At 54.1% G+C, this 27727-nt stretch overlaps 1 protein-coding gene across 1 annotated transcript in view; it reads right to left on the bottom strand.

The window, feature by feature from the left end:
• LOC101099582 (guanylate cyclase D-like) overlaps positions 1-26515 on the bottom strand; it is a 35955-nt gene extending 9440 nt beyond the window's left edge. The window contains exons 1-15 of the mRNA XM_045038087.1: positions 26456-26515; positions 26065-26116; positions 24783-25538; positions 21650-21945; positions 19534-19888; positions 15916-16000; positions 15194-15290; positions 14982-15110; positions 13603-13683; positions 12111-12287; positions 11726-11882; positions 11283-11432; positions 7659-7807; positions 4488-4651; positions 3869-4061 (exon numbers count right to left, since the gene is read on the bottom strand). Of these exons, the coding sequence (XP_044894022.1) occupies positions 3869-4061; positions 4488-4651; positions 7659-7807; positions 11283-11432; positions 11726-11882; positions 12111-12287; positions 13603-13683; positions 14982-15110; positions 15194-15290; positions 15916-16000; positions 19534-19888; positions 21650-21945; positions 24783-25538; positions 26065-26116; positions 26456-26515 (2901 nt within the window). The remainder of the gene's footprint in view (positions 1-3868; positions 4062-4487; positions 4652-7658; positions 7808-11282; positions 11433-11725; positions 11883-12110; positions 12288-13602; positions 13684-14981; positions 15111-15193; positions 15291-15915; positions 16001-19533; positions 19889-21649; positions 21946-24782; positions 25539-26064; positions 26117-26455) is intronic.
• Positions 26516-27727: the final 1212 nt, after the last annotated feature.

The raw sequence follows: 27727 nt of genomic DNA, 5'->3' as shown, positions 1-27727 counted from the left end.
CAGCCCCGGAGAACTACAGCTCGCTGGCCTGACTTTGAGTCAGCGGCCGAGCGTACAGCTGAAATTCAGGGACGGTACATCTGCTTTGGAGACCCAGCGTTGCCTCAGTCGGGCGACCCCAGGTCCGGACTGGGGAGGAGAAGCACATGGTGGTGTCTCTAAGCTGTTAGCCTGCCCTCCACCTGCCTGTAGTGTCATTAATAATCACCCCTACAACTCCAGTGACAGCAAGACGATCGGGCACAGGCCCCACTCTCTAGGAGCTCAGACCCATGAAGATGATCACTCAGACTCCTATCATAGTCGGCACTCAGCAGCACGCAAGGGTATACGCAGGCGCGGCCCTTCTGTGGATGGGAGAACACAGCCAGAGAAGCGAGGGCAAACGTTTCCATACTGGCAAAACACAGATGTGAACTCCAACTCCACCCCTGACTTGCCGTGTGACCTTGGGCTAGTCACTTACCCCTCTGAACCTGTCTTGCATCTGAAGGGATAATGGTCCGTTCCTCTGAGGGCCGTTGCGAGGGTTGAACGAAATACCCTGTGATAGTCCCTTGGCTGGACGAGTCCTCTGTAGATGCCTCACTAACGCTGGGGCCCACCCCAGACCTCTGCCCCATCTGTGCTTTCAGGGCGAGGCCTCGGCACCTGCTCGTGGTGGTGGTCGTCATGGCCTTGGTGAACGAATGATCCGTAGCCCTTCCTCTCACGCTGCTCGCTCTATAAAACGATCCTAAGCCATAATAGGCAATTTCACCTCTTTTTACAAATGGGTGTTTGGAACTCGGAGAGGTAAAGTGATTTGCCCAGGGTCGCTTGGCAGTATGGTCTCTCCCGCTGGGGCTGAGGGGCTAGGGTAAGTCCCCGCCACCCCTGTAGCCCACACGGGCTCTGCTGGAGCTATGTGCATAAAGTGCTCATTCAGTGCGTGCTGGGCGGGAATCACAAACCCCTGCAGAACCAGGAAATGATTGCCTGGCTGCCTCCCAGCCCAGACTGGATTAAAGAGCAGTAACCGGATCCTGCTGGGGACGAAGGGGAAACCGAGGCGGATGGCGTGAGTGATGAGAGACGCGCTCACACATCGTCAGGAACAGGCCGCCTGTTTCCCCACATCTGGAGGGGTGTGCGGGCCTTGTTTTATTCCATTTCATCCTGCCAGAAAGATGCAGACCTCTTGGCCAGAGTTCAGAGCAGATCAGAAAGTATGATTCAGAGCGGGGAGGGGCACATGTGTGAGAAAAGATTAACAGGAGAGGAAGAGGCAAGGCCAGGGGTGACTCAGGGCACATCAAAGCTGCGGGGTTCAGCAAGATGAGATGAGGAATCTTTTCCTGGGGCCCTGGAAGGCTCCAGGGCGGCTCTGGAAGCAAGAGGGAAACTCAGCCAGCATGAGAGACAACATCTCAGAACCAGGAGCTGAGGCAGGAGTATAGGCTCCAGAATGGGGAGCAGGAGGGAAGCTGTGTCCTTGGCATGTCGGTGGCTCAGGTCTCTGAGGCTCAGTGTGCGGCAGGGTGGTATAGTGGACAGAGCCAGGCCGTGGCGGGAGACATTGCGGGTTCTAGTCCTGGCGCTGCCACCTACGGGCTGGGTGGCCTTGGGCAAGTCACTTTCCCCTCTGGGCCTCAGCGAGCTCTTCACTCAGTCAATATGTATTTCCGGAAAACCTACCATGTGTTGGATTTGCCAGGCACTGGGGACAGAGGGGGTTAGGTTAGAACCATACGGTGTGGCTGTGCTTTCCAGGGGGAGTTATGAGAGCACCACACAGGAGCTCCTAACCATGTCTGGGAGGGGAAGGAGGCTAACTTGAGGCCAGAAGGATGAGTTAGGAGGGGGCCAGGTGACATGGAGGGAGACCAGTGTCCCAAGAGGAGGCAACCGCATGTGCAAAGGCCTAGTAGCCCCGTCAGCAAAGCATGTATGAGGAATACGGGGTCTGCAGAGATGCAGCGGCCAGAGATACAGGTAAAGAGGTAGGTGGGGCCAGCTCCTGGAGGGTCTTGTGGGCCACTATGAACCTTTGGTTTATCCTGAGGATGTTCATCTCTTAGGGATGGTGAGCCTCAGAGAAGGGAGGTCTTGGGATCAGAATGCCCAAGTTCAAATCTCAGCTTCACATGCCACTGGAAATATGTAATTAGATGAGCCCATTAGTCACCTGTTTCCTCATATATACAGTAGGGGTACCATTACCTACCTTACAGACGGCAATGATGATTAAGTGGATTAGTACATATAAAGCACTTAGACTACTGTCCAGTATACAGTAAGCACTCAATAAGTACTGGCAATTATTGTTGTTGGGATACTGTACATAATGCTATCAGCAGACGGCCTGGCACCTCAAAGAGGTGCCTCTGTCCAGGCATCCTGTCCACTCTGGCTTCTGCCACAGGGCCTGGCCTTCCCCTGTCCCTGCCTCCCTGGAGGGCTATGGCTGGAAGGGGACTGGTGGGTCACAAAAGGAGGTTAAGACCAGTGGAGTCTGAGTGTGGCAGTTTCTGGGGAGCTCCCCCCCCCCCACCTCCTCCACTGTGTCGGAAGTGACCCAAGACCTCTAGCAACTGGACCAGAACGAGGGGCAGGACTGGGGTGGGGTCCCCACAGCAGGTACAGAGGTACAATTTGCTTACACAGCACTTTTTCAAGGGGGTTAGGAACTACCCATCATCTGCCAACCCCCAAGGTTGAGGTCACCATTCTTCATGTTTTATACATAAGGAAACAGAAGTCCAGAGAGGGAAACCATTTGCCCAAAACTACACAGAAGCTGGTGGCCAAGCTGGGACTGAAACCCAAGGTCGAGAGATGCACAGGGACTAGATCGTGGAAGGTCTTGACAGCTCTGCCCCTGCTCCCCTCTCCAGTGTCCCTCAGCCGCCACCCACTCCACCACCAGCCCACTTCACGTCCAGCCATTACAACCCGTTCAGCACTCTTCACACTCACCAGGCCCATCCCCTCAAGGCTCAGGCTTTGGCACATTATTTCCCCATGGCTTGCCTGGAGGAACCACACCCAGACTGGACAGCGCTAGGAAGATAGCACCTCCTCCAGGAAGACTTTCTTGCTTTTTACTCCACACGTCTAACCCTAGCTGGATTGGGGGCCCTCTCAGCCTCCTTTGCCTGCCCTGACCATCGCTTTTATTGTGGGCTGTCTTCATCTTTTATCTATAGCAGTGAGCTCTCCCTGAGGACAGGCACAGGAGATGACTCATCTGTTGGCCCTTGCCCAGCACGGGTGGAGTTAATTTCCCCACCTCTTGAATCTGGGTTGGCCCCTTTCTAAGTAAACTTTAATGCCCAACATGGGGCTCAAACTCAAGAGCCCAAGAACAAGAGTTGCATGCTCTTCCGACTGAGCCAGCCAGGCACCCATGGGCTGGCTTTTTGACTTGCTTTGACCAATAGAATATGTCAGAAATAGCCATGTGCCCAATCCCAGCTTAGACCTCAAGAGGCTTCTGTCTTCTTTCCCAGAACCCTGCCATACCATGTGAATGATACCAGCCAGCCTACTTGGGGTTAACAGACCATGTGGGCCAGAGCTGTCCCAGTCAAGGTTCCAGACACATGAGACGGCCCAGCCAAGATCGGCAGAACTTCCTAGCTCCCTTGCAACTGACCACAGATGCATGAGTGGTCCAGCTGAGTCCAGAGAACTTTCCAACTTCCCTATAGGTTTGTGAGCCATAATAAAGGCTTATCATTTTCCATTACTGGGTTTTGGTGTTATTTGTTACACGGCAATAGCTAACTGATAAAGCCACACAGGTAAATGACTAGAAGTGAATGTATGACACAAACACAGCAGTGCAGGAAGGAGAGCTGGAATGCCAGCCTTCTGGTGTTCTCACCTTATACACATCATGGCTGCCCAGAACAGCATCAAACAGTGTGTAGAGGTCGTTGAGCAAGCCTACCACCTCAATGGGCTCGCTCAGGGCTGAGATGATGGTGAAACCCACAATGTCACTGAAGTATATGGTAACCTGGTCAAAGTACTCTGGCTCCACAGTTGCCCCCATTTTCAGAGCTCCAGCCACAGACCTGAAGAATGGGAAGGACCAGAGTCACAAGGTAGGAGGACCCCCTTCCCATAGTTTGGAGGGAGGGATTTCGGGGGGGAAAATTCTTGGGTTAAGCACTGGGGAATCTGGATCAGGCCTGCTTGTATCCTGGCTGCCCTCCAGCACATACCTGTCCCTCTCTGGACATCACTTCCTCTGAAGTCAGATGGGGGACACTGTGCCCTCTCCTTGCCCCCGAGGAAGTGACGTAGCAGAGTTAATAGAAGGGCCCAACATAGTGCCTAACACAAATAGGGGTTCTGTGAAAATATATTAGATAAATAAATAATGACTAAATTAAATGGATTCATGGAACCCAGACTTACTAAGCACCTACTATGTCCCAGGTCCCATGCTCAGAGCCACTGAGACTAGAGACATAATCAAGTCCTAAGGGGCCACTCACGGAGGGAGCATCTGAGAGAGTAGCCTCTCTGTCTTCTGCCTCTCCAGCTCCAGTTCCTCAGTCCGCTCCTGGATCAGGTCCTCCAGGTTCTGGGAATACTTCTCCAGCATCCACAGCATAGAGTCAGCAACACTGGTCTTCTTGCCTTGATTGAGGCTTTTGAACTGAAAATGGAACAAAAGTCCCAATTCATCCACGAAGGTCAGCACACTTGCTCTTGGGTTGGCAATCTGGGCCACGAGAATGAAGCAGACATAGTCCCTGCCTGGAGGAGCTCCACTGGTGAGGAGCAGATATGTAATAGACAAGGCATGGCAGCTGGAGGGAAGCACAGGGGAAGCACAGACAGCTGGAAGGAAAAGTGAGTTAGTTCTATATGAGGCGGGCCAGCAGGGAGAGGACTTTACAAAAGAGCCAGCCCATGGCCAGCATAGCATTACCATTAACAAACACTAACCCTACTGCTCTGGTTCTTACAACAACACTGTGGAGTGGACATTTGTTGTTCTTCTCAAAGGTGGATGGATGGATGGACAGATGGACAGACGGATGGATGGATAGATGGATGGATGAATGGATAGATGGATACATAGATGATAGACAATAGACGGATGGATGGATGGATGGATGATAGACAGACAGATGGGTGGATATGATGGATAGGAGAATGAATGGGTGGGTGAATAGACAGGTAGATAGAAAAGATACATGTAGATTAGTTATGTATATAATCATTTCTACCTCTATTTCTCTCCCTGTTCAAAAAAATGTTTTACAAAATAAAATAATAAATACGTAAGGCCACTGGGACCAAAGGAGGGAAAATGCCTGCTATTTTGGTCTAGCAAAATGCATGTTAGAATTTGGTCACAATTTTGAATATAAGCTTCCTAGCAACAAAGCAAAGAGGGAAATATAGATTATATGATCCGCAGAGTCCATGAGACAGCGGAGCATTAAATTGGTTGCTCCAAAGAAACAAAACTGCTGGCTGCTGAGCAGAGAGAAATGCCTGTCTTAGGTCTTCATATGAGGACATTCATATGTGGTCATAAATCACATCTTCAATGAGAAACTTACAGGAAATACGGCCGTGCGTTCCCTAAGGAGATTTACTAGAACCTTCCCCAGTCTGGTTTGTACCTTCCCAAAGTGCAGTCAGTGGGAGAAGCAAATTAATGACGGTCAAAGTGAAGGAGTCCAACCCTGTCTAAACCCGGAAGCTTAGTGTGTGGGCAGGTGCGCGTGTGTAGGTGCACATATCCAACCTCCATGAATACCACTTAGCTCAACCCAGCATCTGTAAGGTGGGGGGTGGCTACAGCCCCTCACGTGCACCTGTTTTATACCACCCATTAAAAGCAGAGGCGCAAGCTTAAAGGGCAGTGGGGTGGGCATGACAGTTGCTGACCCTGAGGCACCAAGAACCTGAGGCTGACCAGAAGCTCACCTCTGCCAGGAGGGTCCTCGTTATACAAATGAGAAAACAAAGGATCTGAGAGGTGAGATAACTTGCCAAGGACTTCGTAATGGTGGAACTGAGTTTCAAACTGAGATCTTTCACGTATTAATTTTATCATCGGCCAACCCACTGAATTCGTTTAAAAACTGGAATGCGCTTTCCATTGTTTCCCCCGGTTGCCCAGGAACGCAATCATAGGATCTGCAAAGAGCAATTAATTTCTTCTTCCTTTCCAGTATTCATTTTCCTGTCTAATTGCATTAGCCGATACTCCCAGAACAATGTTAAATGAACGTAAACCCAAGCCTTTTGATTTCCAGGTCCATGTTCTTTCTCTAATGCCTCACTCACTCTCTCTTTCTCAGAGAACCACCTTTTTTCTTAACTTAGTTATCTCACCCGATGGTCACTCAAGCGTGGGGAGTCAGACCACAGTTAGTCTTGCCAGGCAACTTTTAAGGAGGTTGAAGCTCAGCAGAGCAATCAACGTGCCCCAGGTCAAGGAGGTAAACTGCAATGTACATGTGAACGATGGCATTCTGGCCTTTAGCCTCCCCATGGCGTGGTCCAGTCCCTGCCTTTGCGCCGAATGCATCACATGCCCACCTCTGCCTTCTCCACTCCAGAGCCTTGGGCAGGATCTTTCCCCACAGTCACCCATCGCTGGCCATGGCAATCTCCGATCCCTGGATAGATTCCAGGCTCGTGTTTTAAGAATTGGTGGTCCTAGCTCTGCAACCCACCCCCACGGTGGCCACTGAGAGCTCATTTACTCTGAGATCCAGATTTCTCATCTGTGCAATGGCGATGCCACGCCTGATACCTGAGCTGAGGTGAGGAAAGGAGGTGGGAAGTCAGGGGATGTGGGAAGGATTCTCAGGGGACACCTGCGTGCTCCTTTTGTGTGTCTTCCTCGCTCCCACTCCCTCATCACCTGTCTGGACGCCCCTCTTGCTCGCTGAGCCTCTCCTTGGCAACGTTTGCTGCGGCTGGGGAGTAGAGGGCAGAAAGGGAGGCACAAAGATGTCACCTCAGGCTTGATGGGTTAGTCTTGTGGGAGCCATTAGCCAGCTCAGTCAGGCCCACACTCTCCACCACCGCCCTGCAAACTCGTACAGACTTGCCTCACCCCTCCTGTTATAGATCCCAAGGCAGGCCTGGGGGTGGGGGTGCACCCGAGCTCCTCACTAATTCCACTCACGGACAAGGGGAACCAGCATTGATTGTCTCCACAGCCACAAACGACCTCTTTGCTCTGGGGCCAGGAGGCCGAGATTTCCAGCACCAGCTCTGCAGACAGACAAACCGTAGTTTGGATTCCAGCCCCACCTTTCACTCCCTCAGTTACTTGGGCGAGTCCCTCACCAATCTGTGCCTCAGTTTCTCTCCTGTAAAGCCAAGATAATAATAGTGCTTTTTGGGAGGGCTAGCCTAAGGATTAAATGAAGTAAGCACAACATAGCTTGGGCCTCGGCACTTAGGAAGGCACTCAACACACATCCCCGGAACCCAGGGATCTGAGAAAGTTTTCCTCAGAGGGTGGACCTCGGCCATCCCCCCTTCTCCCCCGCAGGAGTGATGGTGCTGGCCTGTTGCCCCTTTGCTACATAAGGTTTCTAGGCCCCATAGGTAGTATCTGGCTGTCACTGGGCAAAGTGAAGTGAACCGATCTGCTAGGTCTTGGGAGCACTGGCCTGGGGTGCACTGACCTGGGTGTAGATCTGGTCTAGACTGGGTCTGTCCTCTGGAGCCTCCTCCCAGCACTGCTCCATCAGCTGGATACACTCGGGCGGCCCATGGTCAGGGGACACCAGGGGCCGGCACAGGGGAGGGGGCGACGCCACCTTCCTGATGATTTCTGCAATAAACACCAAGTGGACGATAGGTCGGACGGGCCCAGGAGGACTCGTGGCAAGGGGTTGGCCTGGGGTCCTGAGAAGGAGGGCAGGGTAGGCCCGTGGGGGTGTAGGGATCAGGTCCTGAGGGTACTTCTCGCCTCCCCTGGGCATGCTGGTCAGTGGACCCAGGATTGCCCAGGGTGTGGCCTGGGAAGGGGTCTCACACTAGGAGCTGAAAAGTGGGTTTTGACTTCTGGATCTGCCCCCCCACCTCTCTAGGAGATGGTGGACAAGACAGTGACCTTTCTGAGCCTCAGTCTTCCCACCTGTGAAATGAGCTTAATAAACTGCCTTCTTGAGAGGAGTGAAGAGGGAAGAGATGATAGATGTTAGGCACCTGGCCCCTAGCAAGCACCCCCCCCCAACCCACAAACCCAGCCGCTGCCGCTTGCCAGCGATGCCCCACCGGTGTGCTTGAAACCTTGACGCTGTGGCTCTTGCCTCCAGTCCTGCCACCTGGAGACTTTCCGGTGCCAACTCCCCATGTGTGAAACAAGAGTGTATGCTTTCATTATCATCATCATTATCATTATTTTCCCAAGACAGCCCCTGCCATGATCTTCCTGTCCCCACTCCCTGTGATAAAGACCATCAGACTAAGTCGAGGTCCGATAGATCGGCGTTCTAGTTCTGGCTCTTGCTATTTGCCATCACTCTGTGCCTCAGCCTCCTCATCGGACAACTGGCCGGGAAAAGCTCCCCCTCAGGAAGCTGTTGGGGGCACTGGGGGAGCTGAGAGATTCACAAGGGCATTGGGAGGAAGTGGGGCTGAGTGCCAAGCTCAGATTTTCAGCGGATCAGGAGAGGACTTCTACATCACCCTCTTACGTTCTAAGTCATATCACCTCTCTGAGCCTCAGTTTCCTCCCATATAACAAGTACAGTTATAAATAGTACAGACCTCCTAGGGCTACAGGTTACTCCCTCAGGAGGGCTGGGATCCTCCTCTCTTGACCGAGGAGGCGGGGGCCCTTGGTGCCACCGAGGAGAAGTTTCCTTCTGGATTTCAGTTCCCTCCACATTCTTTGTTGGCCCCCTTGTTGGGGGGTAGTGCATGAGTCCCTGTCTAATTTTACATGTAGGGAAACTGAGGCTCCTGGGAGTGAAGGAGTTCACCCACAGCTGCAGGGCTGGTAAAAAGCAAACTGTAGAACTGAGCCCGATCTCCTCCAGGCCTACATGATTTTCTTTGCCCAGAGGCTTCCAGCCTGCAGGCATCAGACCCTGAGGGCCTCTGAGTAAAGGGCCGGGAAAGCTGTGTGTGCTTACAAAGGAGGGTGTGCAGATGGAATCAATAACACATCACACACACACACACACACACACACACACGTACGACTCTTTTTCAAAAGTATTCAGATGGGGTTGTGATGAATAAAATACAAATCCATTTCAAAGCGCTGCTGACTTCAGAGCCGATTCTGTCTTTGGGGATTGTCTCAGTCAGCGGATATTAAAAATCACATAGCATGTGAGGCTCCAAACGTTTTTGACATTAAAACGGAGTCCTCGTATGTGAATGTGCTGAAAACGGCTGTCCCAGGCCAGGCCAGCCACGGTCTCACGTTCCCTCCCCCTGCCCGGCCCGCTGTCCACACCCAACGCATCACGGTGACGGACCGGCCATGTCAGCGGTTGAGGTAGGAGGCCACACACCCAGCTCTATGGGAGTATGCTCCATGGATGTCTCCAGGAGATTTTAGGGCAAGGACACTGAGCTGTCCAAGTCCCAGACTCATTGCTTCCCCACCGAGAAGCCCCTTCCCCTCTCCGGGCCTCACTCAGCTATCTCTAACGAGTGCACCTACCACCTCCCGGGGTTATCCAGTGGAATAAAGCATATGACAGAGAGAGCTCTGGAAGCTGCAATTCCACCCCCCACCCCCACTGCGCGCACACACACACACACGCACACACACACACACATACACACAGGATCTTGAAAAGATGTTACTTCTAAGATCAAGGAGCGTTTGCGTCCAAGTTGGGAATTCAGGAGAGAATGTGGGATCCCCCATTAGCACCTCCGGAAAACCGCCCAGGCGAATATTTATTGGGTGCCCACCATGTGTCAGGCACTTGGTCTAAAGAAGTTCACTGACTCCTCACAACCACTCTAGGAGGCAGGCAACATAGCCCCCATTTTACAGACAAGGAAACTGAGGCTCAGAGCCTGAAAGGGATTTCCTCAAAGTTATGAAGTGAATTGGCGGGGAGCTGGGCTTAGGTTGGTGTCCCCCTGTACCTGGGCTCTTAGTGTTTTACTCCCCGAGACCAGGGACAGCGTGCCCTGGGACGGAGCAGGCCCTGGACTGACAGCCTGATCCAATGGCGGCCATCAGGTTCCAGGCCTGATCCCTGCACCTAAAGCCTCATGGAGCCCAGGCCTGAGGGCCATACACTTGTGGACCCCATCTGGCTGGTCTTCCTTCACCCAGTGGGCAGATGTGGGGGGTCGGGCCACTGAGGATGTTGAACAAATGGCCTGACAAAGATCCCCCTCCTTCCCACTCCTCCACCTCATAAATTTGGAGCTTGGAATGCTCATTACTCACTGAGCAGTGCTTTAGTGGAGAAAGGAAGCAAGCCAGGCCTCCCATGAGTTAATGATTTTCCTTGGGGGGTGGGAGGGAGTAGTGGGTTCAGCTCCATCACTGCTCTGGACTGTGGGCTGAGATGCCGGGGCGTCTGTGAGGACAGGTCCCTGGGACTGGACACAGACAGGAGGGGGACAGCTAGAAGAAGGGTCTGGGAAACCCTGATGAGAAACACAGAAAGGGAGGAAAGGTTTCTGAAGTTGGTCCTCCGCACTGGGGTCAGAAAAGAAAACATCTAGGACTGAGTGATGATGGGGAAGGTGTGAGTGACCATCCCGCACACCTAAAGTATAAGGACAGAGATGTTCTTGAAGTAATCCTGTCTGGGCAGAGAAGCAAGCCCCTAAATACTGAGCAGCCTGGCCACATCAGACGAGGGCCAGATGTCTGGCCCATTTTTATTTCATCCCCATTCTAAAGATGAGAAAACTAAGGCTCAGAGAGGGTAAGCGATTTGTGTAAGGTCATGTAGTAAGTTAAGTGATCCAGCTGGGGAAAACTGGGGTCTATATGGACACAAAGTCTATGCAGATCAAGGCGGGGTGGTTAGGGCATGAGCATCCACAGACATGGCAGTGACCTTAGAAGAGGCAGAGGGGGTTGAGGTTTTCACCTAGAAATCAATATCTTTAGCCCTGGAGCTGGTCAGCTGCCATTTTGGTGGAGCTGCTGAAGGCTGCCTGGCTTGAGCCAAAGAAACTGAATTCTCGTGGTCAAACCAGGCAAGTGTGTCTGTAAGGTTATTTCCACCAGGATTTCCTGGTGGCCACAGAGCTCCCCAACTACACGGGGACTCCAGCCAGCGAACGGCCAAGGAAGGAGGACAAAGGCACTGTACCTTCTGCGGAGAGCCCTGAGGAGCAGTAGGGTGGGCCTCGAGTCAGCACCTCCTGCAGGATGATGCCGATGCTGAAGATGTCTGCTTTGAGGGTGCCCCGTCCCGGCGCCCCGGGCCCCCGCAACAGCTCTGGAGCCGTCCACAACAGCTCTGCAGTCACAAGGCAAGGCCACACTGTCCTCACCCACTGACCACCAAACTGGGCCAAGATGGGCAGGCACTTCACATATGTGGTGTCATCGCCCTCTACCTACAGCCCCCAGGAGGACATAGGTGTTTCTGTTCTCCCCCATTCATAGGTAGGGGGCCTGAGGCAGCTCAAGGTCATACCACAGGAAGTGCTAAAAGATTGGACATCTCCCCTGTCCCCCTGCCTCACAAGCATCCAATTTAAATAGAGGCCTCAAAACCCACTGGCAGCGCCTGCCCATCCCTGAGCTGACCTTCTGGGGCTGGCCGGGGGCGGGGAGCCCGCTGAACGTCCAGGAGCTCTGCATAACCATGGTCAGTGACCTTGAGAACAAAGCGCCCATCCACCACACAGTTTCGGGACTTGAGGCGTCCGTGAGGGAAATGTCGATGGTGCAGATACCGCATGCCCTGGAAAGGACGTAATGGTAGCCCATTATGTGATGAATCAAAGGGACCCCTAGTCCTCTCAGCATCTCACAGACCCCAGAAACACTTCCTGCCTCCTCTCACCTTCTCCCATACTGTTCAGATTTGTCTTAGACAAAGTAGGAGACCAGGTCTTGGAAATCTGAGCGTCTCTTTTCTCCCTGCCCTCCCCATGGCCCCCATAGCTCTAGGCCCAGGGACGGTTCTCACACGGATCAAATCCAGCAGCAGAGAGGCCTTGAAAGTCCAGTCCAGCCGCAGAGCTTCATTCCGCAGCAGGTCCTCCAGGCTGCCCCGGGAACAGTGCTCCAGCACTAGAGCACTGACCCCAGGGGCCACAAAGAAGCCCAGGCAGGCAGCAACGTTCTCATGCCGCATCTCCCGCATCTGTTGGGGCAATAGGCATCTTAGCAGCCCCCAGGGGCACACTGAAGGCTGAACCAGGTACAATCCACATCTGGGTCTCCAGTATTTAGCACCCAGTACAGGGAAGAGCACAGAGAGGCACCAGAAATGTTGGGTGGATGGATGGATGATGGATGGATGGATGGAGATGGATGGATATGTGCATGGATGGGTAGATGGATGATGGATGGTTGGGTGAATGGATGGATGGATGGATGGATAGATGGATGAATGGATGATGGTTGGATGCATGGATAGATGGATGGATGATGAATGGATAGATGGATATGTGGATGGATGGGTGGATGGATGGATGATGGATGGATGAATGGATGGATGAGTGGGTGAACAAGTGAATGGAAGCGTCATGGGAGAATAAGTGAATAAGCTGTAGCGAACTCCACAGTGTAGGGATCTAGGCCTGTTTCCCAACCTAAGTGGAACCATGGACCTGAAAACTGTAAAGTTTCTCCCCTAAGACTCAGAGACTGATAAGGAGAGGAAGAAGAGTAGAAGGGACCAGGCTCAACCAGAAAATAGCCTCTGTCATGGCTGCCCAGCAGGTCAGAGAGCTTGAACCCAAGCAGTGATGGTTTCAATGGGTTCAACCCAAGCAGTGATGGGTTCATTTATCAAAGGCACACTTCCGGCCAGAGACAATTCTAGGTTATTTCATATGTTCTCCCCAATCTTCCTAATTCCCCAGAGGGTAGATTTCATTAGCTCCATTTTACAGGAAAGCTAAGCGTTTCATGGAGGCAGAATTCTACCTGGGACCTTCCTGATTCCAATCCTGTGCTCCGTGCTCCAGCCACAGTGCTTCTGAGGATACTGACAACCTCGGGGGTGAAGGGGCTTATGTGGTTAGTGATGACAAGTGACCGGAAGCTCCTTGAGGGAAGGAACCCTGTCCCTCTTCTCCACAGCTGTACCCCCAAACCCAGAACATGGCCTGGCTCATAGGTGGTGCTCAAAACACAGTGACTAATTGGGTGGATGGATGGGTGGAGGGATGGTGGGTACAGGATGAGGTCCTTCGAGGGTGTTGCTGATACTGATGGAAGGGACTGTGCCCCTGGGGGTCGTGGTGATGGTCACGTTGAGGTGGTGATGTGACTTGAGGAATGCTCATGAGTGAAGATGAGTGTGTAACTATGGCTGAGGTGTCGGCCATGGGGCAGCAATTGTGATGATAGAAAGGACTCCTTTCTGAGGCTAGAAGCTTCCACGTTGAGTGGGGACCACTCCATACCAGTAGGGGTCCCCTGCCAGCGTCCCCTCCCCTCCTTGGCCCTACCTTTCTCAGGAGGCTGAGGCAGCTGGGCCGAAGCTCAGGGGCTGTGCCTGCTTCAAACCTCTTCAGCCACACCCACTCCCCCTGTTGGAGGAAGAACGAGAAAGTTCACCGCTGCTGGTCTCCCACTGTACGACCTTGGGTTAATCCCTCTGTGCCTCTCAGCCCGGTTCCGTCCCCATAAATGTATCTTTTCTGTGTGCTGCAAGCCAGGCAGAAACCGAAGTTAGACTTTCACTTTGGTGGGGCAAAGCCAGGGGCTTTGGCTGACAGACCTGAGTTCAGTCCTAACCCCGCCACTGTCTAGCTCTGTCTGTGAGCTTGAACAAGTGATTTTGGTTCTCTCAGCCTCTTGTTCCAGTTCTGTAAAGCGAAGATGATACCCCCACTCGCCCTGCAAGAGCTAACACTTGTTGCATATAAAGCATGTCAACATGCTCCCAGTGTCAAGGTCAACTTTACTCTGCAGGCCTCAGGCACCCACAACACCCCAAAGTCTGTGAAGTGACGGGGGCTCTGTGACCCAGAGACTGTAGGAGAGGGGACGGCGGGAGAGAAGGAAGCCTCGGGCTGGGGCTCGGTCCTCACCCCGGCCTGGCCCAGAGCTAGCTGCAATCTTAGCCCTTCTCTCCCCTGTCACGGATGGATTTTTGCCTTGTCAGCCTCACCCACAGCCTGTCAGCTAACTTAGAGAGGCAGACAGAACATGCTTTGTACAGCATTAAAGCCTCCTTTCAGCATAAAAGAAGAAAAGATGGGATTCCCCTGGGGAGGAAGTGGAAAAGAAGGATCATAAGCCTCATGTCGCTTCCTGTACAATTAGCCTGGCTCATCAGCTGTGAGTCACAGAATTTGAGAATCGGAACATCAGTGAATTGTCGAGTTGGAGAACACAGCACCTGAAAAGCCACAGTGTCCTCAACAACTTTAGAATCCTGCCGGTCTAATCCCTGACTTTGTGGCCTCCCTATCGGCTGACGGTCTGGGGCTGTGTGCTTCCCTCACCTCTGGGCCTCAGGGACCTGGGATCTCACTGTCCCTTGCCGAAACAGGCAGGAGGGTGACCTAGACTGGCCCCCGTGCTGAGAGAAACCCTGGGTGGACCCACGCTGGGAGAGCCCAGGCCCCAGTAGCCAGCAACTTGTTGTCCCAAGGTCAGATCACAAACCATGCTGAGCTGGGAATTGAGAGTCCTCCACTCCTATTATGCCACTGATTTGCTGTGGGACCCAGGAAAGTCACTGGCCCTCTTCAAGCCTCAGTTTCCCATTCTGTAACAGGAGTAGGGCATACAGAAGCCCAAGAGGCTGTGGGCTCCCTCAGCTTCTCCCAAACTCACTGCAGCTTCTCAGGCCCAAACCTGTGGTGGCAGAGGCCCTCACCTGGTACAGGGCCACATTGGTGGGCTCCTGGGGGGCCGGCAGGCTCCTTGCTGACCCCTGGGCCACCGACCTCAGGCTCCCGCCATCTGCCACACTTCTTGATTCACTCACGTTGTCCACGTGCAGCCTCTGGAGGGGGCAGGTGCGGTCAAGAGCCTGGACCAGGCCTCAATCAGCGGCTTGCCCACCCAGCCCAGTGCCTGTCCCCCTACCCGTCTGCTTGGCGGCCGATGGATGAAGGTGAGCTCCTGGGCTGTCAGCAGGATCCGGTGGGGGCCCCGCACCAGCTGTAGCTGTTGGATGCCCAATCTGGAGGCAAGAGAAAGTGCAGGGCAGAGGGAGGGCACACGTATCACTCCCACCTCGATCTGGCCTATTGGGCCTGCGCTGACCCAGAGGCCTCTCCCTCTTTCTCTCCCTTCTCCCCAGCAGTCCCAGCACCGAGGGGTCACTGCTGAGCACTGCCCCCTACCCAGGCCCTTGGCCCGGCTCAGGCCTGATAAGCCTACTGGTCCCTAGCCTGGGAGTTCCCAAACTGCCTGGAGGCTTCCCGAGGTGAGGGCCGGGGGCAGGCTCCGGGAACACAGAGGATTTCAGACCCAGGAAGAATTGCTTTCAAAACCGAAGGGCCCTGGGAGTTGTCCTGGTCAAGCCATCATTGTGCATGTTCATAGCCTGAAGCTCAGGGATGGACAGTCTTCCGTAAGGTCCCAGGCTTCTTCCCCGACTTTCAAGTGGACCTTTTCTCAAGGCCCCCCAGCCTCAGCAGGGCCCTGACTGAGGCTCTAAGGTGGACAGGAGTGCTGGACTGTCCTGAGGTCCTGGGATGGGAAAGCCCTCTGCAGATTGCCAGGAGTGTGCACACACAAGAGAGGCCCTGTGGGTGGGGGGCACAGAGGGGCAGAAGGAGGCTCGGGTGCAGACAGAGTCTCACCTGATGAGGCAAGTGAGGGTCCCGCCAGCCAGCAACAGGACACATACCAGGACAAAAGCGAGGAAGCTCCCCGGGAGCTGTGCATCTGCGGGCGGAGCAGGGTGGACGTGAGTCCTAACAGTAACAACCACACAAGGAGGGCAGCCCCCTTCACCCAGCTCCTGCACCTCCTCCTGGGCCTTCCTCTGGGAAATGGAAACACAAACCCCAATCCAGACCGACCCCAGGGATGAGGCTCAGAATGACACTCACGTAGGAGTGTCCTATCTGTGGACTGGTCATCACACACAGGTATTGAGTCCCAGTGTTTCAGCCTGGGTTCTTGGGCTCCCTGTCCCTGGGTCCCCATGGTCCCTGCTCAGATCTCATTACAGTCCTGGTCAGACTATGGTCTTTTGTCTGATGGTATATCAAGTCCCTTCCCAATAGACAGAGTGGCTGGATAGCAGGGCCTGTGTCTTATTCATCTCACTGTCCCTGGCACCTAACACAGAGCCTGGACGTGGCAGGTGCCGAATAAAAATGTTGTATCCCTGTCGATTATTGTCCTGCTTCTTGCGTATCCCCTCTGATGGGCCCCTCGCTATCTGTTTGGACAGCCAGTTTCATTGTCCTTCACTCTGACCATTAAGAGAGCCTTCCTGACACCAAATCCAAATCTCCAGCCCTCATGTCAGGAGTTGGATGTAAAGATGCTATTAAAGTTCACTGGCAAGGTTGGGAGGGCACCCCTACTTTGCTTGGGCAACCCTAGCATCAGCTTAGGCTGGCAAGGACGCTGAATGCCCAGCCCCAATCTGGAGAGAGGACATTGACCTCTGCTGCCACAGAAATGGGGCCATCCCTTCTGCCTTCCATGCCTCCTCTCTCCCTTCTTCCTTTCGCTGGAGGATGAGCTCTGCTGTCTGCCCCCTGCTGAAGCCCTCCAGTCTGAGTCCATCATAATAATAGCAGCAAATACCTTGCAATCCCTATTATACTATTGCACATTGTATTGCATTAAGCACCTATTCTGGCGATGTTATGTGTTTCAATTCACTTATTCTGCACAATGACCCCTGGAAGTAGGTATGGTCATGGTCACAATTTTGTAGAGGAGGAAACAGTGAGAAGTAACTGTCTGTGAGTGGCAGAGCCTGGGTTCAAACCCTGGCACTTTCGCTCTGACATCTGGGCTCCTAACCACCGCATCATCCTGCCTCTCGCCCAGGCTCCGAAAGGGTAAGCTTTGAGTCTTAATCTGGAGGAGACAAGGGAGCAAACGCACAGGGTGCGACAGAAAGCACAGTGTGCCCCAGGCCTAGGGGGCAGCGAGTGCCAAGGTTCTGAAGCAGGAGCGGCCTGCGATCCAGAGAAGGACAGAGCAGAGCAGGAGGAAGACAGACCAAGATGCTGAGCGGGACAGGGTGCTGTGAAGTCAGAGGCCAGGACTCTGGCTTGGCTCCGGGTGAGGCCAAGCCTCTACAGGTCCTGGTGGGGGAGTGATTATGTTTCCAAAGGATCCTCCAACCTGCCAGGTTGCATGAGGACAAGGGGGAGGCAAGGCAGTGACCCTGTGAGAGATGACGAGGGCCTGGCCCAGGATGGAGGCAGTGACTGGTGAACAGCTCTGCTTCCGGGCAAATTCTAAAGACGACGCCCCCAGGGTGTGCTGACCAACTGGATGGGGGGTGTGAGGAGACCGAGCGTTCCTGTGCCTGTGGGAGGTTGGGGGTTCCATGACCTGCAACGGAGAACATCATGGGAGGCAGATTGGGGGACAGATCAGGAGTTGAGCTTCAGACAACATCAAGTTTCAGATGCCGACTAGATATCCAGGTGTCAGTAGCATCTTATTGGACATGTCAAGTAGGAGGTTGGGTAGATATGGAATTTAGGAGACAACAATGTCCATCTGGGGGCCACGAGAATGGATAAGACACTGTGGGAGTAAGTGCTGAGAGAAAACGGCTCAAAGCACCAAGCCCACAGGAGTGGTGTTAATAGGTTAGAACTCTATAGAACAGAAAAGGTGACTGAGAAGGTGACGAGTGAGGGGGCCCTGGAGAGGGATGGAGCAGCAGGGAGGACGGGAGTTCGGCTCCCTTGGCTGAGCAAGGCCGAGACTAGCAGCTGGCTCTGGACCTCAGCACATGGAGGCTACTGGGGGCCTTGATAGGACTGCTCGTGTTAAGAGAGTAGTGGAGAGAGTCAGCGAGGAGGATTCCAGAGAAGAGCGGAAGGGACATTTAATCCAGTTAGCACAAATCTTGTTGCCAAAGGGAGTCAAGGAATAAAGCTTAGGCTGAAAGGAGACGTGAATGAATGGCTCTCTAAGGCTGACATTCCAAGACACAAACAATCAGAGGAAACAACACGGCACATTCTCTTGCTGACAAGACCCTGAGGCCCAGGGAGGAGAGAAGCCAGCCCTGGACAGGACAAGTCCAGCCGGTCCCAGCGCTCCTAGGTGCCACTTGAGGAGTGCCTCTCATTGAGAGCACGTGACCGAGTAGCCCCTTCCCATCTCCTTGGAAGTACAAGCCCTGCTCCTGAGGTCTGCCCCAGCCCCACCTCACGCAAGGACAAGCAGTTGAAGGTGTCAGGTCTTTGTTCCTATTTCTACATGAGAAATGGAGACCCAGAGAGGGTATGCAACTTGCCCAAGGTCACACACCTAGTCAGGGGCAGCACTGAACTGCAGCCCTAAGTACATTTGCCCCAAAGCCCCCGCTGTCTGGTCTCTCAATCCATGGTGGTGATCAGTTGTATTGGTGATAATCATGACAACACAGGCCAGAGTGTGAACTGTCACTTTTAGATCCCCAAGAGAAGATACATCCTGAGGCCACTGCTCAGGCTACCACAACCCCCTAGTGTCCCCTCTCAGAGCCCCCTCTCAGAGCACCTGCCCTTACCCTGTCCCCCTTTACCCAGGGAGCTCCATCCCACGTGCTGGCAGTGACCACGAGTCTTATCTGCCATTGTATCCCCAGTTCTCAGCACTGAGCATGGGACACAGTGGATGTTTGCTGATTGATTTGTTGAATGAATTAATTAAAAACCTGTTAGATGGTGAAATCTGTGAGCCAGGGCTGACGGAGAAGGATCTCCTCTGAGCTCCATCAGCCCCTGGCTGCCCCCTTCATGGCTCTGATCACACTGTCTTGTATTGTTTTCAGCTGTCCCTGTCTCTGTCACCAGGCAGAAGCCCCTGGAAAGCAGGCCCTGGGGTTGGTCTTGGAGTACATCAGCTCAATGAGGGCAGGAACATCATTTCATTCACTCCTATATCCCTGGGGCTGAGCATAGTGCCTGACACGTGGGAGGTCCTCCAGCAATATTTGTGGAAAAAGGGGCAGAGAAACAATTGGGTGAAGGCTTCTTCTCATGAGCTACCTTCTAGTCTGGGGAACAGATGGCACTGATTCTTCCCAGCACGGGACACACACCCTTATGAACATGAAGCAATTCACTCGGGGGCTGTAGGGATCATGGTGGCCGGGGTGGAGGGGCAGCCCTGATCGGTAAGACAGGTAAGATTTAACCAGGCAAGGTGGGGAGCTCTCCAGGAAGAGGAAAACGCATTGGGTGATTGGATGGATGGATAGATGAATGGATGGAGGGATGATGAATTACCTCTCATGCATAGCATATTGGGGTCAAACCAGCAGCTGGAGTCACGTGCTGGAGGGGCCCCGCCTGGAAAGTGTATGGCCCTGTCCAGGGGCTGCACTTGCCACGTGCCTGTGTCCAGAATGTGGGTGGGGACCAGCTGGCTTCCCTGACCATCTGTGTCCAAGATGACGTACTGAGCCAATCTCCTGCCCTTCTCATCCGTCCGGATCCTCTGGCTAAAGCCAGCCACATTCAGAGCCCCTGTATGGTCTCCCAAGTGGACCCCCGAGAGTCCTGCCCCATGGCTCTCAGAGCGGTTCAGGGCATGGGCCAACAGGACAACAGCATCATAGATGGTCCCAAAGAGCGGGGACACCTGTGGAAGAGAAGGTCCCTCAACCCCATAACCCCGTGGCACAGGCTCCCAGACATCTCTGAGCCCTGCCAGCAGCAGTTGTATGGATTATCACCCCCACCCCGCCCCCAACACAGCCCTCTCTCTGGTCCCACCATGACCTCAGTCCCCACTCAGTGGAATCACAGTCTCCGTGGCCACCGCCAACTCCGACGTCTCACAGGCGTGTCAAACCTGCCTGACGTGTCCAAAACAGAACTCCTGGTTCTTCAAGGTTCCGTCTGGTTCTCCCACACTAACCCCACTCCTCCTGAACCTTAGGAAATGGAGCTACCACCTGCCCGGCTTCTCGAATCTAGGTTTGATTCCCGACGCCTCTCTGTCTTCCAGTTCGTCGTTGAATCTTTTTGGTTTTGTTTCAGAATCTATTCCCAACTCAATCGACCCCTCACCCCTCTACTCCTGCCATCTGGATCTGAGCCCCTCACTGCTCACCTGGCCTGCAGAGGAGCCCCCTAAAGGTCTCCTTGCTTCACCTGGGTCTCTTCAGGACCTTCAGGCAGCCAAACGATATTTTGTAAGAAGATGAATCAAATTATTTCTTACTTAAAACCTGCTGGTAGTTTCCCATTTCACTTATGATCATGAGCTGAGACTCCTTTTGTCCTGGCATAAAATGCCTCACATGGTCTGGCCCCTAGCTTATCTTGGACCCCTGTCCCCACCTGTCATGACAGTCCAGCCTCTCCACGCCCTCTGCCTGTTCCTCTAGCCTCCGAAGTTCACTCTGCCTCCTGCCCCTTGCCCCTGACCTTTCCTCTACCTGGTCACTCTTCACCCAGACCTGCACCTGGCTGCCTCCTTCCTGTTCCGGATGCAGCTCACGTGCCATCTCCCCACAGTGGGCTTCCCTGCCTATCTTAGCTCCTGTCACCCACTACTTTATCCCAGCTGCTCTCTGTCACTTTATCCTGTTTAGTTTTCTTGGCGACATCGCCACGATTTGGATTTGGCCATATGGTTGCTTGGGTGTTACCTGTCTTGCCCTAACATAATGGAAGCTCCCTGAAGGCCAGGTCTGTCTTACCCATCACTGTGTCCCTGACGCCTGGCCCCATGGCACGTGAGAGGGACTCAAGTCACATCTGTCAGACGAATGACCGGTTGCAAGGCCCTTCATCCGCATCTGCATTCCTGTCACCGCATGCAGACACTATTGTCTTCTTGTCACCAAGAAACAGACGTCCCAACAGGGACCCGAGCAGCCGAGTCCTCTCCGCCCAAACTGAGCTGGCAGCCACACCCCCACCGCTAACACTCCTCAGATTCACAGCAGTGACTCCAGAAAACCTTCCCGTTCCCCCCCACGCCCCGGCATCTCTCCTACTGATCTGCACACTTTGTTAGACGCAGAGGAAGGGGAGGGAGAGAGTCTGCCCGAGGAAGAAGAGTTGGGCCAGAGATGAGAATCACAGGCACTAAGCTGGAGATAGAAAAATAGGAGGCAAAAAGTCACAGGAGAAGGTGAATTGACAAAGCAGGCCAAGAGTGAGTAACACACACGAGAGAGAGAGAGAGAGAGAGAGAGAGAGAGAGAGATGGAGACAGTATACCGAGGGAGAGGCAGAGACACTGTCAAATAAGGGACAGGTCACGTGCCCACCAGGAGGCAGGACTGGTCAGCCAGGTGGGTAGCGGGCCCAGGCCGGGAAGGCCTAGAATGCATGCACACCTGCCCACGACCCAGGGCTCCGGGCCCTGCGCGGGCCTGTATCGACCTACCTGCTCTGGCTCCAGGCGGGCAGCCACCTCTCCAACGGCCCTGGCAGCTTCCAAGGCCTCGTCCACAGGGCCGGACTCCAGGCTGACGGTGAGCACTGCGTCATAGACCTCCTGCAGGGGCCCGCGGTCGCCAAGGGCCGCGTAGGAGCGGTTGCGGTAGGGCAAGGCAAAGAGCAGGGTGTCGTAGGGCAGGAAGACCAGCCTCCCATCTGCCAGGCCCTGGGCCCACGCTCGGCTCAGCAGGGCCGTCTGCTCCAGGCCCCCCAGGAGCGCCGAATGCATGCAGAGCACCACCACTGGGGGTAGGAGAGGCGTGCTTACCTTTGCAGGCCTCCCCTGAAGCCCAGAGTCTGTGGCCCTGGAGAGCTGCTCGTAACTCTCAGGTCCACGCCCCTACCATGATAGATTCCTCTTTGCCTTAGCGAAAGAAATAGTCCCCTGGCGATAAGCAGCCAATTCCATCCCCAGGCACCCAGGACAGAAGAGAGCCCTTGCCCAAGATAAGGGTCCTTCCTCTCTTCTCCACTTGGGTCCCTGACCAGGGGGACCGCCTCAGTCAACAAAGGGCTACCACTTACTCTGGCTGTGGTCTAGGTTCCCTACTGCAATCCCTCTCTCTGGGAAAACAGAGCCACCAGGGAAAGCTGAGAGTCCCCTTGCTGGGGCCCGAGGACCCCGGTCATGTGGAAGTCAGAGCCTGGAGCCCTGATCTCTGCTGAGCCTGGAGGGCCATGCTGTATGGGCCACGGGCCACAAGCCAGCTGCTCCCTGCCCCAGTATAATTGGGGGGGGGGGGCTCGGAGACTCACTCACTACAGCTGGGGGTAAATAGGACCCGAGCTTCCTTTTTCCCATCTCTTCCACCCGGGGGTTATTCTGGACGCTAACCAAAAGACCCATTTGTTTTGTAAGTGGGGGGTGCCATTCTGCATTTTCCCTGCTTTCCCGGCACAAGGGAAAGCCGATCCCCACAGCCTGGGAGGAAGCCGTGGACTGGGAAAAACCCACACTGATGGCAAGCCGCGCTCGCTGTGTGCTGGGCACTGTTCTACGCCCCTGATCTGCAGTAGTCCTCGTCCTCACAACCCTGTGATGGAGGGGGGGTCATTAGCCTCATGTCACCGATGAGGAAACTCTAGCACAGAGAGGTTTAGTGAGTTGCCTGAGGGCACACAGCTGGCAGGAGGTGGGGTCAGGAGTGAGACTCTGGCAATCTGACTCCAGAGAATATGCCCTGAACCACTCTGCCCCCCTGGCTCCTGAAAGCCACCAATGTGGTTGGAACTCAATACCCAGCAAAAGGGTTGGAGGAGTCTGATGACGCGTCCCCCACCCACTGCCACCATGCTCCAGTCATGCAGAACTGAGCCGATCCTTCTAATCCCATTAACATGTTACCTCCATTCCTCTGCCCTAGCTGGTTCCTCTGCCTGGAACCCCTTCCTCCTCATCGCCCCCTGCAATCACCTTCTCATGCTCAGGCCCTGCCCTGGTATCACCTCCTCCATGAAGCCCTCCCCACCCCTAAGCAAAGCAGCTCCTACCAGACCAGAGCTCCTCACTGCCGGGACCTGGGTGCTTCCCCACCCCCTCCCCAGAGCCCAGCCAGGGTCAGGCACAGAGCAGTGCCCAGTGACTCTTGGGTGAAGAAAGTGTTTACAAAGCACTCAGCCACAAATATCTGCTCCTTGTGACCCTGTGAGGTGGGTTTCAACTATCCCCATTTCACCTGCTGGAGAACTGGGGCTCAGGGAGTGGGCTACTGGTCCTAATGGGCAGCAGGCTAACCTGGGCCGGGTCTCACTCCCTACTTGGGGCTGACTCACTAACCAGCAGCCACATCAGCTTGGGGGTCCGCCCACCCCGCCCTCCCCCAGGGGGGCACTGGCTTCGGTTCCCTCAAATGAGAAACATGGTGGTTGCGAGTTTCACAGAACAACACTTTCCCCTGCTACCTGCAATGCATTCTCGCATTCACCACTTTTATTCCATTCTATTTTATCTATTCTGTTTCATTCTTCTCTTTCTCTCCTGTTTTCTTTCTTTCTTTCTTTCTTTCTTTCTTTCTTTCTTTCTTTCTTTCTTTCTTTCTTTCTTTCTTTCTTTCTTTCTTTCTTTCTTTCTTTCTTTCCTTCTTTTGTAATGTTAGTCTTGATTCACTAAACTGGTTTGTTGATTACAACCCATACTTTGAAATCATCCCAGTCTAGATTAACTTTAAGGTCCCTCCGGGGATGCCCGAACGGCTCCCTGGGTTGAGAGTCCAACTCTTGATTTCAGCTCAGGTCATGATCCCAGGGTTGTGGGATCGAGCCCATGCTGAGTGTGGAGCCTGCTTAAGATTCTCTCTCTCTCTCTCTCTCTCTCTCTCTCTCTCTCTCTCTCTGCTCTTCTCCCAAGCTTGTGCTCTCTTAAAAAAAAAAAATCCCTTCTGTTTTCCAGGTGCTACCTCTCCTCTACAGTCTACCCACCATGCCTCCCCTTAGCTAACTACTTCCTTCAAGACAGGCAAATGTCACCTCCTCCAAGAAGCCTCCTCTGATCCCCAGGGCCCCAGCCTTGTACTTCCTCTCATTCTCCAGGCCTCTGTTCCCTCTGATGACCTTGAGCTCTCTGTCGTAACCACCTGTCTCTTATTCCTTATATAGCTGCCTCTCCATTACCTAGTCAGTCCCTGGAGACCCACCGCCTGATCTGTCCGGTTCACCTGTGTGTCCCAGCACTCAGCACAGCAGGGCTCCATAAATGCAAGAAGCGATTAATCGGGGGGAAAAAAAGTGATTCTGACTCTAACTCCCTTCCCGGGCGCAAGTACCCCTACGCTCTTGTTTCCTTCAATACACCAGACGTGAGGCAAGAAAGCCCTTTGACTCCCACTCCGCAACCAACACTTGAATCAGAGCTCAAAACCCGACTGCCCTGCCTGTCAGTTGTGCGACTTGGGCAAGTTACCTACCTTCACTGAGCTGTGAAGCACAGACCTCAACGGGGCTGGCTCGGGGGGCTGCTGTGAGATGAAATGCAGGGCCGTTGTCCAGAGCTCAGCCCACTGTCTGATGCTGAGGAAACTCCCCACCAGCAGCCATATGAAGCCCATGCTGCCCACACGAGGAAGGCACCCGCGGACACTTACTTTTCAGGCCGTCCACGCGGCAGAGCTGCTCCAGGACCTCCGTGGCCCCCTGCTCCCCAGGTCCTAGAGAGGTCACCAGCCCCACAGGCAGCCCATGCGTCCTCAGGGTCACGGCCACCTGCCGGGCTGTGGCCACCCAGATGTCCTGGTGGGAGGACACGATGGCCACGCGAGCCCAGCCAAAGTGTCTCATGATGGACAGCAGCACGTGGGCAGCCGAAGGCAAGGTGGCCACCAGCTCACCTCCTCCTTCTGGAGCTCCACAAGCCCAGGAGAAGAGGGTCTTGCCCCAGCCTTGGGCCAGCAGGGCTGCCGCTTGACAGTAACCAGGATTGACAGGGCCCACAAAGGCAGCCACGGTATTCTTGTGGGCCAGGAACGTGGCCAGAGCATGAGGGGTGTCACAGCCTGTGGCAAGGACCACGGAAGCCAGCCTCGAGCCCAGCACCAGTGAGGAGTCCTGGTTGGCTCGGTCCACAGCCAGCTGGGCTGCTTCACTGGGGAGGGCCCTGGCAAAGATGGGGTCACAGTCCCAAGGACCCAGCACCCCCAAGGTGAAGGTCCCTGACCCGAGGGCCGGATCGGGGAGGAAGCCAGCCCCGATGGCACCCCAAAGCACCACAGACAGAAGAGGTGGGAAAAAGGCTGTCCTTGGATGACTGAGAGTAGACCCCCACGGGCCCTGGCAGGACAGGCACGTCTTCCCGTGTGGCAGCATCCGATACCAACCTTCAGGGGACAATCCCTCCCGTAGTCCTGGGAAAAGGGGACAAAAACAAAGTTTGCTTTCTAGCATTTTCTGCCACTACTTTCTGTACGACTTTGAGGCACACAGTACCTTCCCCCAGAACCTCAGCCTCCTCATTGATAAAACGAGGGATTGGGACCCATCATGTCCGAAGACTCCCAGCTTTGGGGTCTAACGTCCTCCCCAAGACTGACTCACAGCCTGGGCAGAAGCCCAGTCATTCGGCGTGGGCTCCAGAGTCCGAGCTGGCGAGACCTGGCTCGCTGCTTTCCATCCTCGTGGGCCTAGCCCAGTCTCTGAGGCTTCGGAGCCCCATTTCCCTCTTCTGTGAGGATGCGGAAAACAAAGCCTACTTTATGGAGCGGCCATGATGGTTGTGTGCCATAATGTGCAGCACTCCGCACAGTCCCTGGTCCTTCCTTAGGTGTTCAATAAATCCTGCTTCTTTCAACCCACTATTACTGTTGTTTCCTGCACTCATCATCCTAGGTGGACCGGTGCTCAGGGCCGCTGTGAGCCTCCCCTGCCCCTTACCCTCAAGCCCAGCCCCATCCCCTGGCACTTGACTCCACTGGACTCCAGGGCCCTATGGCGCAAGCAAGGCCTGGGTATGGTGAGCGCAGGCACAGTCCCATCTCAGATCCCCTCAGGCCTGTTCTCTCTCCACTGTTCAGATGAGGAAACTAAGGGAGACTGGGAATGGGGTTGGCAGAGAGACAGGATGAGGACAAGTCTCTCCAACTCATCCTCCACCCCACACAGGACCTCCTTGACCAGGACATTTGGACTAGAGGACCCCCCACTCCGCCCTTCTGTCCCAGGACTTTGACGTCCACCCTGCAGTCCTGCCACCCCGGCTCAGTCTCTGCCCACAGCCTTGACATGGTCCGTTCCCCATCCGGGGCACCCAGCCAAGTCCTCCCACCTCCTTCATGCAGCCGGCAGCCTTGCACTCTGGGGGCCACAGGAAGGCATAAGATCTCATCTTACCCTTAAGAAAATGCCAGGCTGGGGGGTGCCTGGGTGGCTCAGTCGGTTGAGCATCCAACTTAGGCTCATGTTATGATCTCGTGGTTTGTGGGTTCAAGCCCAGCATCAGGCTCTCTGCTATCACCCTGTTAGTGTGGAGCCCACTTTGGATCCTCTGTTTCTCTCTCTCTCTCTCTCTCTCTCTCTCTCAAAAAAAATATTAAAAAAGAAATAAAGAAAAAAAGAAAATGCCAGGCTGGTAAGAAGGTAGGTTCCAGCCAAGAGAAGAGTTGACCACAAGTGCAGGCAATAGGCAGAACCAATAGGGAGGTACTGTGAGCTCATGGAGGGCTTCCCAGAGGAGGCAAGCTGGAAGCAGCCTACACTTGGAAGTGCTTGTCAGGAGAGTTCTTGCCTGGGTGGCTCAGTCAGTTAAGTGTCTGACTTCGGCTCAGATCATGATCTCACCGTTCGTGAGTTCAAGCCCTGCGTCCAGCTCTGTGCTGACTGCTCAAAGCCTGGAGCCAGGGACCTGCTTTGGATTCTTTGTCTCTCTTTCTCTGCCCTCCCCTGCTCTCACTTTATCTCTCTCCCTCTCTCTCAAAAATGAATAAAACACTTAAAAATTTTTTCCAAAAAGGAAGTCTATGTCAGGAGAGTAAAGGGGTGCCCTCTCAATGCCAACAGCCGTGGTCTGTGCAGGGAAGCACATTAGAAATTACGTTCAGTTCAGAGGAATAATAAGGTCCTTGGAATTACACAGAAGAATAAACCCTGATTTTATCCCTCATTTGTCCCTGACTCTGGGTGAGACGTTTAACTTCTCTGAGCCTCTGTTTTCTTGTCTGTAAAATGGAGATGATGATAGCTATGTGGCAAGGGCTAAATGCATAATGTCTCTACGGTGAGGATATCACTGTGGCAAGCAGGTAAGGAAGTAGTAAGCGGTACTGGCCAAGCGGAAGTAAGTAGGTACAGTACTTACTATGTGGAATAGTTATCATCCCCAGCGCCATCGCAGTCACCATCATCACCATCTTGGGATCTTGGAAGAGCGGCAGGTGTACTGTGGTGTAGAAAGCGCTAGACAGGGAGGTGGAGGCCTGAGTTTCAGCCCCCGCTGCCCTTGAGGCCTCAGTCTCCCTATCTGTAACAGTAGCCAGTTTTTGCAGGGCGGGCCAACCTGAGCCCTTCAGGCCTGTGATGCTACGGTTCTCCCAGCTCAGGG

This window comes from Felis catus, chromosome D1, assembly GCF_018350175.1.
Source record: "Felis catus isolate Fca126 chromosome D1, F.catus_Fca126_mat1.0, whole genome shotgun sequence".
Taxonomy (NCBI): Eukaryota; Metazoa; Chordata; class Mammalia; order Carnivora; family Felidae; genus Felis; species Felis catus.
This window is presented reverse-complemented; position numbering and strand designations above follow the sequence as displayed.